At 37.4% G+C, this 18,924-nt stretch overlaps 1 protein-coding gene across 1 annotated transcript in view; it reads right to left on the bottom strand.

The window, feature by feature from the left end:
* Positions 1-18,924, bottom strand: part of LOC122791457 (mucin-2-like) — a 508,385-nt gene that overhangs the window by 379,738 nt on the left and 109,723 nt on the right. Inside the window, exons 6-7 of the mRNA XM_044059202.1 lie at positions 17,645-17,735; positions 15,100-15,206 (exon numbers count right to left, since the gene is read on the bottom strand). Of these exons, the coding sequence (XP_043915137.1) occupies positions 15,100-15,206; positions 17,645-17,735 (198 nt within the window). The remainder of the gene's footprint in view (positions 1-15,099; positions 15,207-17,644; positions 17,736-18,924) is intronic.

Here is an 18,924-nt window from a genome sequence, read left to right as displayed (position 1 = left end):
CATATTGAGGATCAGTAAGGCTGCTTGTACTTTTGGGTAGAGAACGTAGATGTATATGCTTTTTATAGGGTAGGTAACTGTGTGTGTGTGTGTGTGTGTGTGTGTGTGTGTGTGTGTGTGTGTGTGTGTGTGTGTATATGTGTGTGTGTGTGTGTGTGTGTGTGTGTGTGTGTGTGTGTGTGTGTGTGTGTGTGTATGTGTTTGTGCAGGTCTCCCTGAGAATATCGAAACCCCATATAAGTGAGTCCTGTTTCACTCAGATGACAATATCGAATCTTCAGTTAAACAAAACCTTAAACCTGTGAAAACATTCACCAGGAAACTAACCACTTAGCCACCCTGCATGTATTTGCCCTTTTCCCCACTATAGTGTGACCTCAGAGTTGGTATATATAGTTAGGGAGCTGTGGTGGGTGCAGCCCTCCTACTTTGGGGGACTTTAATTGCTTTGTTGTGTATTTGTTGTCCTGGTGGCCAAGTGGTTAGTTTCCTGATGAACCTTTTCACTGGTTTAAGGTTTTATTTAACTGTAGATTCAATATTGTCATCTCAATGAAATGGGTTCACTTATATGGGGTTTCAATATTCTGAAGCAGACCTCTTTGCGCATGTGTGTGCTGTATTTGCCCAAATCAAGGTTATCGCAGCTGTATGTCTAATTTTTACAGGGTAACATTATAACCTAGTGTGTCTAGTAGTCAGGCAGTTAGCTAAAAGGATTAAGGTGCTGTTTCTAAGCTGTTTCCTATGGTCCAGTGGTGCAGGGTTTGATTCCCTCAGCCCCCATTGCATAACTGTTTGACTTTGAACAAGTCATTTAATCAGATACAACTCCCATGCTGAGTCTATAAAATGTCCATGGAGATTAGTGCCCTACCCTGAAACACAGACAAATAAATAAGTGACTGAATCCTTGAGGCACATAGATTTAACAAAGAAAGCTGTGTTATTATAATGACATGCTTTAAGCATATGTAACGGAACACTTGACAAGCCAAAAAGCTGCAATTCAGTGGTCAGATAAGAAGGATATGATGCAAAAAGATCTTCCCGAATGAAACAGGTATTAAAGTTGTAATACTGCCTCATTCTTTTCTGTTCATGAATAGTTAGTTATCCTACCTTATGCACTGAATAACTGAGTTTATTGTAAGCTTTCACTGAAACAACAGCATCAGTCTGTATTGGACTTTATTTATTACCATCTATACATCCTTAACTCCTGACGAAGGGTTCATGCCAACTCAAAAGCTGAAGTAGCTTCAAAACCTATATTGCTTCAATAAAAGGTATTATATCATGGTGTAAACAACATATCCTATGTGGGCTGACTCAAAGCCCTGTCTCTGTACTCGGTATCCTACAGACTACTAAGAGATGACCTGTGTCTGGCATACAGGGCATCCTCTGACCCATTACTGATGGACTCACTGCAGAACAGCAAATCAGATGGCATCAGAAATACTTGTTCTAGGAATCTAAACCTCATCTGTAACATCAACAGAAGGTTAAGAGGGACATATATATCTGACAAAAGATACCTCTGTTGTAGAGCAGACTCTGTGTCCACATAAAACATAGTGCATCCCTGTCCATTTTTCAAGTTCAACTTTGATCTGTGGATGGGAAACAGTCCCAGGACTGCCCCCTGTACTGTTAATGGACAGAGGGAGCTCTTAAATGCTTTATCCTATAGGGGTAATATATAATTATCAACCATGGTATGGGTAAGAACAATCTATAACCAAATTGGATATGTTATTTTGAGCACAAAAAGGGAAATTAGCTAGGCATAAACATTCCACAAGGGCAGCTAGCCTAGTACTTACCTATGAATCTATGATTGTTTTCTAGTGTCTTTGTGCACATCTTTCTGTGTAAAAAATGTATGAGCTTGTATCACTCAGAATGTGGACATAAACTGTGAGAAGACTGTTGAAACGTTCTCACTGGTGAAACATTTTCTTTTCAATATTTATCCTTTCCCATAAAAATGACAGGTGAAAACTCAACTTCATGTTTTTGGTATTTTGTGGCCATGTGCCCTAGACTAATTTTAATGTTGTCTTTTCTCTAACTTATTTAACTGCATTAGACCTATAACTCTGGATACACAGCTTCTTATCGTATCATCATGGAACTCATAAACAAAGACATTGGTAATCTCCAAACTCTGGACCCCACCCAGTTCAGGTTTGTAAAAGGCAGATCATGTCTCCTAAACCTGATAGACTTTTTTGAAGCAGTCACCAAAGCTGTAGATGAGGGTAAGGTGGTTCACACAGCCTATCTTGATCTCACCAAGGCTTTTGACACCATCCCCCACTCTGGAATTATAGATAAACTCACTAAACTAGGTATACATTCCCATGTCACAAGATTAGTTGCCAACTGGCTCACTGACAGAACCCACACTGTGAAAGTAGCAGACTCTAAATCCGATTTCAGACCAGTGACAAGTGGAGTACCACAGGATTCAGTCCTGGATCCTCTCCTGTTTGGTATCTATTTTTCTGAAGCACAGGCTAACACAAAAGGTCTTTGGCTAATGAAGATTGCAGATGACTGCAAACTAGGAGCCATAATCGAAACTCCTAACGATGTGGACATCCTACAAAAGGGCCTCACTGAGACAGATGCCTTGTGTCAAAGCCATGGCCTCAAGCTCAATGCCAAAAAGTGCATTGTCATCCCCTTTGGTAAAAATTCTGTACCCATGAGCTACCACATAGGTGATAGTCTACTTAATGCCAAAAGTGTGATAAGAGACCTTGGAACACAGGTGGACAGTAGTCTCTCCTTTGATAATCACATTGCCACAGTAGTCAGGAAATCCTTCTATGTGGCACATCTCATCACAAAAGGTTTCTCATCCAGGAAAAAAGAGGTCATTGTTCCCCCTCTACTCATCACTCATTATAGAGTACAATGCCCCTTTCAGTTTGTACCCCACAGAAATACCTCACAAAGAGGATTATTGGCCTCAAACAGATGCCCTACGCAGACCGTCTCAAAAAACTCCAGCTTTACTCTGTCACATATCTTCTACTCAGAGGCGATCTCTGCCTAACATACAAAGCTATGTCAAACCCAGAGCTATTGGACATGCTCCACTTAAAAAAATCCCAATCCTTCCGAGCTATATGCTCTAGGGATCCAAACCTTGTTACCACAATAAACAGAACATGCTGGAGAGATAGATTCCTGTCCCAGATACTTCCCATACTCTGGAAAAAACTACCTATCTATATCAAACAAAGCTCCTTATTAGCACTCTTCAAGAAAAATCTTGACGATTGTATGGGAAATTCACTGCAGGGATCACCTCTGTGGCTCTGCTTGACAGGGGCACAGGAAAATAATTTTCTTGGGTGGCGAAAGCCAGGGTACCTTTATGGCTAGGCTTATATAGGCCCTAGGTCCAGTAGCCTAGTACCTACCTATGAACCTTATTGTTTATGGGAAGAGGATTTTCTTTACCATGTTTGCATTCCATTTTGACAAATCATCAATCCCCTCATAACTATTTTACTGTATTTATGGTCACACTATTGTTTCTCCTTCGAAAAACTACAAACTTGTGCTTGTATGTCACCTGCAACAAAATGGTGAGTAAACAATATTCTTATGTCTAGCATTCAAAAGGTCCCCAAGAGCTCCAAGGCAGTAACCATTTGAAATGTCATGACCTGCTTGATTGAGTCCCAAAAAACAGAGAATGAATGCTCAAAAAGTGAACTTACATATACAAAATGGTCCAAGGTGTCATTTCAAAGAGTATTCTCTTTTTCTTTCAAGGTATGGCAGTCTTGAGTTAGTATATATAAGTTTCTGGTGTGACGGTGGAGGGGGGCTTCCCACACCCCGCAAAAAGAAGTTTTAAGGAGGAGAGCAATTTTTGACATTCGCTCTTCTCTGGGTATTTGGTCTTTTTTTTTTTTTTTGCTTGTCGGCCTAGCTCTCAACTGTCTAGATTTTTGCAGAATGTCCAGATTTTTGCCTCTTATTTTTGGTCTGTTCCTCATAAATTGTGTGGTTTGCTAGCAAATCACTGAGGACTGAATTCATTAAATAATGGCATACGTTTGAGTTTTAGACTTAATACCCTTCAGAAAATGCATGCTAACACAAATCGTCTTATTCTTTGTGCACATCTTTCTCAGTTTATAAGAGCAATATTTAAAGTATGTACTTATCTTTGGGCCTTTGTCCCCCATTATTTTATGCTTTGTACAGATTTCTTGAACTAGGAGATTGAGAGGTATGCTTGTCGGTACTCGGCATTTCAAATGCTGGCACAGTACAGGACAACTCCATGACATAGAAGGACGGAACTCTGACAGTGACCCAGAAGATTCCATAACTATGATAATTTAATTGTCAAGGGTTTGTTTGTTAATACTTGCAGAAAGGACTATCTTCACACTAGGACCAAGTGCATTTTTGGAAGTTGTCGTTGTCACTATGGATTACAAGACTTGAAATTGAAGCTAGAAGCTGGCCTCAATGAATACCATTTATTATTATTTACGTAATTTTTTGTATTTTTCTTTCTTGGAGTGCATGCTTTTTGATTAAATTAATTCTCAAAAATTACAACTAAAAAGGTTTCTTCAAAGAAGCATTAAATATACAAGAGTATTACTCAACATTGTAATTTATGTAGCTGAAAAAGCAGGCTAAACTTCAAAAGTATCGGAGTCATGTAAGGTAACAGCAAGATGACACTGATGGATTTTAGCACTCTTTATCAAACAGGGTTGTAAATTAAAAGCAGTGTGTTGATCAAAATAATCCAGTAGTTTAAATTTAAGAAATCTTTTTCCTCCACTGTTATCAGCCATGTGATTATGTGTATTTACTGCAATTTGTGATGAACTGTTCTCATTTGTTACTATATGATTACATGACGAAGATGTTTGTTTGTTAACCCTTTATTTTTAGCAAAGAACTGTTATATCTGTTAACTCTTTTAATGATTTTCATGAAGAAATATTGTATAAGCACTGCCATAACCAATTATCTATGGGCAAATGTAAGATATCTATATGGTATTAGATATACACAGTGAAATAAATAAAAAAATGAATTTAGAATTTCTGAAATCTACCAGAAATGTCTGCAAAGTAATTAGCATTGTTAGGACACAATTTTTTTAGTAAACACAGTTCACGGTGTAATGGATAGATGAGGTAGATAGAATAAGAGGGTTCTGTTTATTTGGAAAGCAAAAAATCTGTGTATTATTGTGAAACAGCTTAAGACATTTACTGCAGTGAACGTCATAGTTAATATCATGAGAAAGTAATCCGTCAATTAATTTATTATTGTAATGTTACTGTAGTAATTCAGAAGACAATCAGTGTCTGTGGAACATTTTAAAGCAAGTTGGAATACAAAGATTGCAATTTTTGGTTTATATATTATACAAATGTTTTCAGTCACAGAAAAGAATAGAACAGAACATTTTTACTGCATATTCTAAGACCTAGAAAGGGTAATTTAGGGTTCACAAGTTGAGGTATAACAGACTATTTGAAATCCTTGCTAATGCCAAAGTTAGATAGCATTGGGAGATATTGAAACTTAGTGTGTAACTTGGCATTTATTTCATTAGGTACACTGTTAGTTTTAACTAGTTGTGCTTCATGTCTGAAGTTGTGTATAAAACTAATGGCCTGGAAGGATTAGCTTGTCTTCTTTTTTTCTCATTTTTTATTGGAATAAAATAATGATATAAGTATAAAAAATATAACATTAGACCTGCAAGCATGGATAAATAGTTTACAATGCTGCAGTTTAAATTCAATAGAAAAATTTTAAAACAATGCACTTAGGAAACAAAGTTTCAAGAAAAAAATACACATTGTGGGGGAGGGGAGGTGCAGAAGCAACAGAAGCTATGCAGGACTTGATGTTGTTCATACTGCAGAGCACAAAGGTAAGCCAGTGGGGTATGAGAATGCAGCGATGAGGGCAGATGGAGCACTGTGATATGGGATATGAAATCCCACTGGAAGGAAATAGAAACGTATTATGCTATATGACAGAGAGCTGGAAATTTCCTGTCTATAGTGCTTTATCCATTTCAGGGGAGCACACCATAATAATGAAAGAGAGGCAAGGGACAAGCAAAAGGAGTGGTGCAAAAGCTATATCATAAGTCATGCAGAAAATTAACGATGATGCCAGGTGGTGTGTGATAGAAACTTTCAAACAAGTAAAATAATTCACAGAACCCAAACCTTCACCAAATTTAAAACTGAGAGATAAAGAAACATAAGGATGCAAACTGAGAATATAAACTGAGTAGCATGTTAGGGATGTAAGGAAATAGTATTTCAGAGGAAAAATAGTGGATAACTCTAAAAACTTTAATGAGAAAGTGGTAGAGGCTAAAACAGGAGAAATTCCAAATTCATACACTGGTTCAACAACATCCCTAAAAATATCAGAGGTGGATGTATGTATGGATAGATTAATGGAGGGAGATGCGTTGTTATATAATAGTAATCGATAGCTTGCCTTGATGTGTGTGTGTGTGTGTGTTTGTGTGTGTGTGTGTGTGTGTGTGTGTGTGTGTGTGTGTGTGTGTGTGTGTGTGTGTGTGTGTGTGTGTGTGTGTGTGTTTGTGTACTGTTGTCTAAGTCTATGGGAAACAAGCAGTGAGGGGAATAACACTATATTAGCAACTAAGATGTCATAATTCATTGCCTATTGAAAAACACAATGTATTAAAAGGATTGTAGCTATTTTGCATCAAAATCATATACATAATATTTATTTTAATAATAAAACTATAAAACATATCCAAAACATATCCATAGATAGCCTGTTTTCTAAACAAAATAATGCTTTCCAAGGAGGGCATTACAGGGAAATAGCTGACTTTTCAGAAGTGAGGTTGCCTTCCACCACATTGGGTCTCAAAATATCCCATGGTCGGTCCATTATGTCTTTATAACACCAATTTTACTGAGCATTATTTCTTGCATATCTCATATTAAAGAAAAAAATGAAACGCTTATGCCCTTTGTTTTATCACTGATCTGTGAAAAAAAGCTTAACTGTCTCTTGTTTTTACAACCTCTTGATAAATGATGAAAATAAAATTAACTTTGATTTTTCGGCTGACCCTTGATCTCAGATTACCCATTTGCTGATTTCTTGTAAGTGACAGTATTTAATGTCCTTTTCCCCTCTCACTATGGCCACCTTGGTAGTATCCAACATTTCAGTGCTGGTACATGACTATCTTATATATATATTAATGCACCTACTTCTGAACATCCTTACTTGTAAGTGAGTGATATGCTCATGACCTTGTAATCCTCTGAATCTACTCTACAGGACATCACATCCAATGATCTTAACAAAAATGTGGACTCAGCCAGCATCAAGACATAGAAGGATAAAGCCCTAACTGTGGCCCAGGTGACCCAGGATTGATTAGCGGCAGTGATGTTTGAGGTGTTGGAATGGAGGTGTGTGCATGCCTATCCCATTGGGGGTGGGATGTTCATTTTGACACTCCCTGAGTGGAGACAGGACCAGGAAGAGGGTATTGTCCCCTGGATGATTCCAGGATGAGAATTACAGATAGAGAGGGTCTTAAGGTAGGACACAAAGTTGCTGGTTTGACCCTCAGGGTGCCCTTAAGTTCCACACCAGACCCAGCCTGATCAGTGTTAGACTAAGGAATAAATGGAGGGGCTGGTAAACCCAGTAATGGGTAGGGAACTGGGTAGAGGTCAAGAAAGTATGAAAGGTGGGTTAAGGACAAAAAACTGAGGATCATGATATAAATCTTTCCAAAACCAAGGCAATCCATTTTCTGGCACCATTGTCAAGCTTGTCCAACCTTTTCTAATCAGGCATATAACTGCTACTCATAGGCGCCTAATTAATGATGCAGTTAAATATCATCAATCTCTTAAGATTATGGACTAGTCTCTCCTTTTCAAATCCCCTGGATACACTTTACTACAGGATCAGTATCCAGTTCTCAGATGGTGCATGTTCTGTTTTTCATGGGCTAAATACTGGGAGGCAAGTTTTTAGTGCAAAGAAGAGCTTCTCTGACAAACTGAAAAAGGCTATCTCATTCTGTATTCAGAATCAGAGCTGGATCATGGTCAAATGAAGACCCTTGGCAGGGTAATGGCTCACCCCCCCCCCCTTCAGCAGTCATTCCGGTGTCCCATTACTTACCTCTACCCCCAATTACCATAAATTTATTTTTTTATTTATTTAACATTTGTTGACCGGGAAAGTCTGACTAGGTTACACAGATCCTGTTTTCAGCAGAGGCCCGGGGAGAAATGCTCCAGACACATGTCTTTAGAATGTGGGAGGAAACCAGAGTACCCGGAGGAAACCCACACAAACGCAGGGAGAACATGCAAACTCCGCACAGAAGGCACCGCGGCCGAGAATCGAACCAGAGAACCTCTTGCTGTGAGGCGACAGCATTAACCGCTGCACCACTGCACCTGCACTGTTCAAAACCATCAGTGTGCATACTATTTTCTTCTTTATTTTTGAATTGTAGACAAAGATATGGATTTAATTTAAAACATTTAATTTATTTGTCCTTTTTAGTCCCACTAGAATAGTAGCCTCTTTTCAGAGGAGACTCTTTGTGGTATTTATATTACTAGGAGAACATTTTCTAGGGGACTGGGGAACTTCTTCTTGCTCTTTCTGATAGCTCATGTGGATATAAATATTCTCACAGCATCTACCATCAAAGTAGGTAGATGAGGCCTCAGCTTAACATCTCATCTGAAGGACAACACACTCAGGAGGGCAGCATCTCCATTAAAGTACCCTGCAGTGTCAGTAATCCATCTACATGGTGGGGGAGTAAAACCCACAGCCTTCTTCACCAAAGGTAAGCATGCTACTTGTGCTATTAACACTTCTTTCAGCTTTTATAGAGCAAACACTAATAACCATTTGCTAAACAAAGCAGTTGCACATTGAAAACAGACTTAGCATGACTAACAGTAAACGTCTCTTCCCTTTTTGCTTCATTTTATTGAAATGCATTGAAGCTCACATTTATTGAAAGTGCACTGAAGCTCACATTCATTGAAAATGTACCCCTGTAGTTCTGAATATTGTTTTCCATAAAGCAGTGAAAGAAAATATATGAACCAATTGATGACAAAACTACCCATTTAAGAGCGTTTCAATCAACTCTGATGACTACGCTTAAGTATATAGTCTGGTAGTTGATGAGAGGATTGAGTCTTTTCTTTCCTGTAACCAAGGTACATAGTTTAAGCCTGAGCAAGTTAACTAACTTGCCATCCTTAACACACACCCTTTGTACCTGCTACCAAAGGTTCCTGGTTCCAGTGTTCATATTTCCATATAACCCTAAAGGAGCAAGACATAAAGGTGCTCTAACATGTGTTGAAATCAATCAAATCTTGTGTATTGTTTTGTGTGTGTCAGACTCCTAAAGGAGTAAGATGCACACACGCAGATGCAACACAGAGTTTGTCTTTAAAGAAGCATTTAAAAATATAAGAACGTTTTTTTTTGGTTAATTAAATTAAAGTAAATGTTGCAGCACCCCCCCCCCCCCCAGTCACCAGACCCTAAGCAGCTGCCTAGGTCATCTAGTGCTGGATTCAGCTCTGCTCAGCAGTCATTAAAAGCAAGCAATTTACTCAAACATCATTTAATAAAGCCTGTCATTTTATCCACTAATTTCATACTATGAGCATCACTCTGTTCTCCTTTTCAAAAATGACTAACTTCCAACTGGCTTCTTATCAACAGTGTCAGATTTAAGACTGTGAGTCCTAGCATTTTCAAAATTTAACTATGATTAAAAAAAAAAAAAAACCAGCTAATTCTGAAACTTGCTTTCATATCTTGCAAAAAACTGTTGGATAAGAATATCAGCACCCTAAACTGTCCTTTGGGCAGCTGCACCTCTCATACCCTGACACTTAGATGCACAGTAGAATGGTAGTTATAGATCGCTACTGAAAATCTGTATGTACCTTTACTTGTGCACCCAGAATATATACTGCAGAACAGAATGTGGAAATACTCTCACAAAAATTAGCTAGCTCACAATATCTTAATTGCCATATACTATAGTATAAATGGGAGTTGCCTGGAGAGCTAAATTCAGGAAATTAATTCCTCACATAGAAGCTCATCTGAAAGGAAGACCTGGCAGCAAAGAGTAAGATAGAGCATGTCAGGGCTAACCTGCATGCTGTAACCTGTGAAATGTGCCTTGTGGAAGTATTTGTTTTTAGACCAGAAATTTGGATCTGGGTAAAAGACAGCCTGTTTACTGGAATAGAAGTGTGGATTGAACAGTGTCATGAAGGAACTGCGCGCTTTATTTTGAAACTGTGAAGCCAAGTATGCTACTATTTTAGTTTGCGGATTACTGAATATACCTAAGCCCTGTCTCCCAGTCATTTTGGAACTTAAAATATTAGGTGTGAGATCGCTGTACTTCAAAGAAAGGAAACATTGGGAGGCACTGCAGATTCTGGTACATATCCTTAATCACGCTTCAGTTCTTTCCATTCTGTGCAATGACAGCAGGTACCCTTTGCTGCTCAGCTGTGTGTACCCTCTTTTTCCTTGTTACTCATGTGTAAACACACCAATCTTTTGTTCTTCTGGTGATTAATACAAGTATTAATTTTTACTTCATTCCTCAGTCCTACCAGTGCACTTATTATGGTTTATTTGTTTTGGGAATGTGCACAGCTACTAATTTATTTGATTTTTGAATCTTCTTTAAACTTCCCAACTTAAGCATGTGTCCATCTCTAGCTCACACATATAACTTTTTAAGGCCACTGCACACAAACCTCTTTATATTGTCATTAACTTATTTTATTTTGTCTGTCTCTAGAAGCAACACAGACTTTTCTTCACATGAGGCAGGGCAGTGGAATTTATTGCTGCATTGCATACAGCATAGAAAAATCTATACCAGATTCCTGGATGACATTTTTATCCTCTTAAATGGAAATGAAAATGTCAGTAAATTAGTTTTACATTACATCAATAGTACTACTAATTTTCTAACTTTCATGGCTACTTTTGACACTGAAAGTATAGCGTACCTCAATGTTTTTTTAAGTAAAAATCATCTTATGAACTGTTTTACAGCTAAGATATTTCGAAAGAAAACATACTCAAACACGTTCCTTCATTTTTCAAGCAGCCATCCACAGTATCAGAAAAAATCTGTGGTCAAGGGCCAACTTGTTAGAGCAGCCAGGATGGTTAGCTTGGATCATGAATTTCAGGAAGAGTGTTTTACTCTTGAGTATGTTTTTACATCGAGGTTACCCAGAACAAATATTAGATGCATTAATATATGAAGTGATGGAGAAGAGAAGAGACAGCTTTTATCATCCGTTACTGCCAGTAAAGGACGCTTCACTTTCTGCACCTTCCCCTACTATGATAGGGGATAATTGTGTCAGTGAACCAGAAGAAGCTTGCCAAATGGTATTGGTTTCTAACTCTAACTCTAATAACACAGCAAGCTTTATAACTACTTTCAGTAAAGATAGTCACTTTTGTGTAAACATATTGGAAAAGAATTGGGGTTTATTTAAATTACATCCGTCTATTTTAAGTAAAATAGGTGAACGCCCTAAAGTGATCTTTAGGAAAGGAAAAAACCTTAAAGCCTTATTGGAACACAAAGATAAACCTACAACTTGCAATCCAGGGATGTCAAAGTGTTACAACTGTAACTATTGTAGATACATGCAGGAGACCAACTGTTTTTTCATAAATGGCAATGTTTATAAATTGAAACATAGATTTAATTGTAACTCTTCTTTTATCATATATCTAGCTAAATGTACACTCTGCCCATCCTTCTATATAGGGAAACAGAGAGAAGGCTTAGGGACAGAGTATACGAGCACTTATACGCTATTAAGAAATGTAAACTTGAAAATGCGTTAGCTAAACACAATTCTTGTTATCAAAACCACATTTTTAACTTTTTGGCTATAGATCAAGTAAACATTGATTGTAGAGGGGGCCCGAGACCACTAAAGCTTGAAGAGTTGGAACTAAAGTGGCAAGTAAGACTTAATGCTTATAGCTACCTGGGCCTTAATGATATTTGCTCTATCTCAAGTGTACTTAAATTGAATAGCCTTAAGAGGTGAATGCCTCTGGTAAGATCTGGTTTATTTTGGAGAGTTGTTAAACCTGTACAAGTTTGGGTTACTATATATTATAATTTGTTTTAATTTATGTTTAGTATAAATGTAGGGTAGTTTAATACAATTTATTGTAGCCATTTAATTTATTTTACCATAATGTGTTTGTTTGTAAGCTTATGAGCTTAATGTGTCTCGAGTTCTTTGAGAAAAACTTTTTAATTTCGAGTTGCCACTTAAACACTTTTAATACTAGTAATGGATTGGCTCTTTATAGCCACGTGTTTAAGTGGTTTTAAATGATACCTGTATAAAGTCTAGTTAATTAATTGATTTTAACACTCTCTGAAGAAGTCAGCATATGTGCTGACGAAAAGCACTTAAGGATATTTATGTTTCCTACAGTAGAAAGTGGATTAAACGGTTTTGTTTTGGACAGTGACTTTTGCCTTTACTCGTTTTTTTGGTAAGCATAGAAAAATCTACCCTATCTCACCCTAACTCAAAAAAGTACTTAAAAAGACAATGATAGTTGCTATTCCTTTACTGCTGGTACTAAAGCAAGTGCTCTGATGAACAGCAGTTTGGCTTATTGCTGCTCTTACATTCTAGTGAAAATTGACAATATGCCTGTCAAAGTTTTTTGCCACAGATATTCTGTTAAAGAATTGGTTGTTGTTGTGTCTTTCGGCAAGGTAAGGGGTCGCCACAGCGGAACTCCGGTCTGCTACTAATTGGTAGTTGATTTTTACGTGCCGAGTTACCAGCCCTGATGCACAACCTTCAACAAAGGTACGCCCATTCACGCATGTCTCCATGCAGAAGACACTCTAGCTGAGAATCGAACTGGACAGCGTCTTACTATGAGGCGACAACGCTACCGCAGCAACCACCACCGCGGTCTGTTAAAGAATTGGTATGATACAATATTACTTACCTTGAATATGGGTATTTATTAAGCAAGCAATAATGCCCAACAGGGGGTGTGTTAATGTGTAATTAATGCCCTCCCAAGGGTATTGTAAGGCCTGACGCCACAGGTAGTCACACATCACTATCGCTTTCTGTCTCACTCTTTCTCACACACACACACACACACACACACACACACACACACACACACACACACACACACACACACACACACACACACACACACACATGCACACACTCAATCAAGTGTTCTCTCTCTCTCTCTTACATGTATACAGTCTCTCACACACGCTTTATTTATTTATTTTCTCTCTTTTTTATTTTACATTTGCTAAACAGCAAAAGTGCTGCTTAGCGAGTGTAAAATAATGGCTCGCTCTCACTTTCACTGACATGTATGCATACACTCACACATCCTTTTTTTTAATCTTCTTTTTGACATTTTACACTCGCTAAACAGCAAAAGTGCTGCTTAGCAAGCGTAAAATAATGGAGGCTAATCCATTTTTCTCAGTCCAAGCTCCACTACGGCTTGATAAGCTACCATGAAGTTGTGGACTCATTTTTCACTGGGCATTGCTTGTACATTAATACCTTGCTGGAGAACGCTTGTTCTCCAGTCAGGGTACTGATGTACAGAAGCCCATTCTCTAAAAATTATTAATAATGAATGTGTGACCATCTCTTTTAATATGGAAATGTGGAACTTTTAAGACTCAAAATGTGTAACCATCCTTTTAATAAGGTAGAGCTGAAGATTTACCTTTAACTGTTTTCTTTACCTCTGTATTTGTGCTTTTTATACTCAGCTTGAAGTTGTGTGGGAATAGCGTACCGGGGGCAGAACTTAGCATTACTACCTCACAGCACTTACGTTTTGCAGTTCAGTTTTCAGCCTGGGAGGTCCATCTCTGCAGATTCTGCATGTCTTCCATCTGACCATTTGGAGTTTAGTCAAATACTTCAGTTTCTTCATATATCTCATTTGCATGCCATAGGCGAACTTGTAACCCACCAAAATTCCCATAGGTATAGTATGTCCATGCATGTCCTGTGTGACAGACTGACATCATATTAAGATTACTTTCTCTGCTTATACTCACTGAGTACCTGGATACGTTCCATCTTCATTTACAGCCCTAAACTGAGGAAAGTGGTTGTTAGACAATGAAAGAAATGAAAAAATGAAAAAAATGAAAGACTGATAGAATGCATATGGGTTTTGCCAGCTCCAATAACGTACAGGTATAACACCTGCAACTACAGCCCCGATGACCTGAATTTGAATAACAGCTTGAGAGCCAGTCAGTGATTGCTTGGAGGAAAGGAGGCATGACATGGCTTGCTAGATCACCACTTTTCAAAGGTACAGGGTGTGAGGCGCATGTCTAGATGCTCATTCCTATGGAGCAACTCCAGTGCTGATCATTGCAGTATAAAAGTACTTTCTTGTAAAGGTTAAGGCAGCCATGTGGGATTGCACAATGCATGGAAGTGGGTGATGGCGATCTTACCAAACATGCTCATAGTTTACTGAACTCTGGGACAGATTAGGGCATGTATAGCCGGGGTAGGATAATGCATAAAGAAAAACAAATTATCCATCCCTGTGGATTGCCTAAATGATGGCCCAACTCATTCAATACTCAGTCTCCAGTGATGGAGAGAACAGATGGGCTGAGAGTTTGGAAGGGGGTCGATGATTTGTAGCAGTGGAGCAAAGGTGATAAAAAAAAAAAAAAAGAAAAAGAAAAAAAGAAAGAATGAATACACTTTGTTTTGTGTAAAAAAACAGAACTATGGCTACAATTTAGTTACCAGAATGATAACAAAATGTTTAAAAGAATGCACAAATGAATTAATGAATAAATACTTGTCAGTTTTGAGTTACATCAGATATTACTAGTATTCTTGTTTTAAGCATAGTGGACCAGGTATTTAAAGATCTCTTGAAGGCAAAGTAAATTAAATGTGCCAAGCATATTCTCCTTACATAGTCACTGCAGTTCGATGGTGTGATTGGGATAGGGTCTTCACACTGTTCTGTTGGGCCATCCATCTTCTGAAGGTTTCCAAACTCTATTGGATTTAATAGCACGTCTGCAAAAATTCATAAAACCCAGAATTATTGAAAGAAATTACCTGATGGCTCTGACATGCCTGTTAGAAAATGTATCACTGACTCTATGTTCAATGAGATCTGCAGCATGCTTGCTTAGAAAAATCACATTAAAGAAATGAAAGTATAATCTGTACAGATACTGGATCTTTAAAAATCAGCAACTGAATCCAAGCTTGTGTCTATAAATACCAGTAAGCAAAAGGGTAACAATACGTGTACGTTGGAAGATATAATGTTCTTGCTTTCTGTGTCATTAGCTGCTTGTTATTTTAGTTTACTTTCCACTGGTTTTAATCCAAGGTATCTACCTACAAATGGCAGGTAGATATCACGCAGTGCTTTCAATGGAGAACAATGTGTCTTGGTCATGTCCCACCTTCCAAAACTTAGTTTCTCCTGTAACAAAAGATACCTGGGTCTGGGCGTGTATAACTGCCTCATATTAAATGTCTTGCTGCTTACTTTCTCTTGTTTTTTTTCAAGCACTATTCTTTCAAAGTACTATATCCTCAGTTAATGATCCAAAATGTGCTCTTTGTCCTCTACCTGTCCTTTTTCTTCCTAACACCTACCTAAAATATTCCTTTCCTCCTCATAAAATACTCTTTCGTTTCCTCCTTCTCTCTCCTTCCACCAGGTTTATTTTTGAATAGGTTTCACAGCTCTTTATATGATGCTGCTGTTAATTAATTATACTGTGTTTAAATTTTGTATATTTGTAGATCTGCTAATTACTTATTTACCTCTGTTTATTCTGTTCTTAATGCAATGTATTTTTCTGGAGATTTTCTCCCTGGTCCTCCACTGAAAATTGTTAGCTTTCTGAGCAATTGGACTATCACAATTCACAAATGCAAGAAATAAATACACCAATAATAAATAAACAATTACATTGCATAAATTATCATTAAAATGAATGTCATAAATATCTAATGCTGAATGTCTCACCACCATATATTAATGAACTTATTGATGGGCATAGGTCATGTCATTTTTTTAATCAAAGACTTTCTGAACAAGTAAGAATTTGCAACCAAAAAAATATTTTTGTGTGTCAGGTAAAGCAGCCCAATCCATTCCATAACAATAATATTCATTTTTAAAATAATTGCTCCTTGGGAGAAAGGAAAAATCTTTCCTTATTACGCAGAAACCTGCAGACTCATTATAAAAATAGTGCGGAAATGTTTACAACTGAAGCCATAAAGTCATCCAATAAGGTGTCCAGTTCTAATTATTATCCTGCCTGTTGCATTGCTTTACAAACTATATGATTTTAAAACTGAAATGAAATGCTGACTGAGCAAAGTATAATCATAGCAACAAGGTATTCACTTAGCATGCAGCATTCAAGTTATTTTACCCCTCCAGCTCACGTGAAAGAATGCATATTGGTTGGTGACTGAGTAACTAAAATACCAACATATCTCTTCCCAAAGTTTAGTACTAATTACATGGCTCATTGCCAAACAGAATAAAATGAGTGCAAGTTCTCGATTTCCTATTACTGTGGGAAACAAGATTTTGTACAAGCCATAAAGTCAATTGTTTAATGCTTCTGTTGCTGTTTTTTTTAATTACGACTGCAATAAAATCGGCTATCTCGCATATTGTTTTACATATACAAAACCATCTTAATGATCATAGACAAATGGAAGTATTTACAAGACACAAAACTTAATAAAATCACATTTCAGCAAGTACTGCCTTGGCTGGATTTTAAATTAAAAACTTTTATATTTGAACCCATATAACATTTAGCAACCAGCCTAAAATGTTGCTTCCTTGAATGGAAGGCTACTTTACAAATAAACAAGGAAAGTTTAATCAAAATGTCACAGAGCCCTTCTTCACATTCTGAAGAACTCTATGAAGTTTGAACACTTACTGGATGCTTCTTTTTATTTTTAATTTATTAGAAGGTTTAAAAGCATATTTGAGCTGATGAGTTTTCTTCAGTCTTTTGGTGAAGCTTTGCTTGTTTATTTCTGGTATTTGCATGCCAGAAATAATTTTTGAATTTTCCTTGATGGAAGGATAAATTACTTCATAATTTATTGTACTCTGACCTGGAGCTCTGTCATTGTTTAAACAAGATCTGTTAGCAAAATATTTTCAATCGACTTTACATAAAGTTTGTTTTCATATTTTAGCATTTATTTTGACATTTTTTCTTCACCCTTTTCTTTGCCTTTTTAATTAATCTCACTAGATGATAACACAATCTGTTGAAAATTGTTCACAAACCTCTTTAAAAAGCTATATGATTCTGAATGCATGTCTATTCTTATCAATTTTATTTTGTGCTCATAAAGCAGTTCAAAATATAGGATGCAGAAAAAAGCAACTAATGGTTACAATGCACAGAGCATACTGAAAGTTTTGATTTTATAGCTATCAGTTATTTTTTACTTACCATTTGATACAAACTCATTGTATATTTGGATACCATTGAAATCCCCACAAAGTCCACAAGTTTGATTCATATATTTACTGTCCAGTTGAAGCTGTCATAGAAAAATATGGTAAAATTAATGACTAGAAGTATGCAATTTCTGATGGATTAAAACAGCATCAAGGCATATTTTAATTTGCCATAAGATAACCCAATACCTATCATAAATATATAGAACTGTGGAAAATGTTTTTGCAATACAGGAAAAAAACAAAGAGAATGCTATTTCAACATATAGCCATTAGAAACATAGCAAACACATTACACTCACAGTGGAAATGCACATACACACACACACACACACACACACACACACACACACACACAAGCATGCACATGTACACACATATACACAAGCATGCAGAAACGCACACGCGCACGAGCAGACACACACAGACTCACACATGCATACACAGAAACAAGCATGCACACACACACATGCACAAATGCACACACATACACACACAGACAAGCAAGCACACACACATAAACACACACACACACACTTATGCACATGCGCACATACACAAATGCCCACAGACAGACACGCATACACAGAAATAAGCATGCACACATGCACACACATACGCACACATACACACACAGACAAGCAAGCACACACACACACACACACACACACACACACACACACACACACACACACACACACACGCACATACACACACACACACACACACATACACACACACACACACACACACACACACACACACACACACACACACACACACACACACACACACAATCTCACATTAAGCATGAAGTAAGATTAGACAGCATATCATTCTATAAGTGTGAAGAGCAGGGATAAATCAGTTTCTGTCACACTAGTTCCTAATGGCTGCATGCACTGTAACAATTATCCTTCACTTAAGCATATTGCTTTCTCTGCATGTCAAGCACTCCACAAATTCAAACTTGTGCACATCCATATACTAAACTTTTTACAAAGAACTTCCATTACTTCAAGATGGGGCAAACTACATAAAGCCGGTCGCCAGACATGCGAGAAATCATAGAAAGATAGACAAAACTGCACAAAGAGGATGCTGACAGTCTCCTTTCAGGGAGTATTGAGGTGTGAAGTCTTCAAATATGGCAAACAATATTAGTGCACATATGATGCTCATACCTCTCAACTGTCCTGATTTTCACAGAGTCCAGATTTTTGCCTCATATTTTTTGTCTGTTCTTCTTAACATTTGTGTTTTCTGTCAAAT

This window comes from Protopterus annectens, chromosome 17.part0 (genome assembly GCF_019279795.1).
Source record: "Protopterus annectens isolate FY-2018-M chromosome 17.part0, PAN1.0, whole genome shotgun sequence".
Classification (NCBI taxonomy): Eukaryota; Metazoa; Chordata; order Ceratodontiformes; family Protopteridae; genus Protopterus; species Protopterus annectens.
This window is presented reverse-complemented; position numbering and strand designations above follow the sequence as displayed.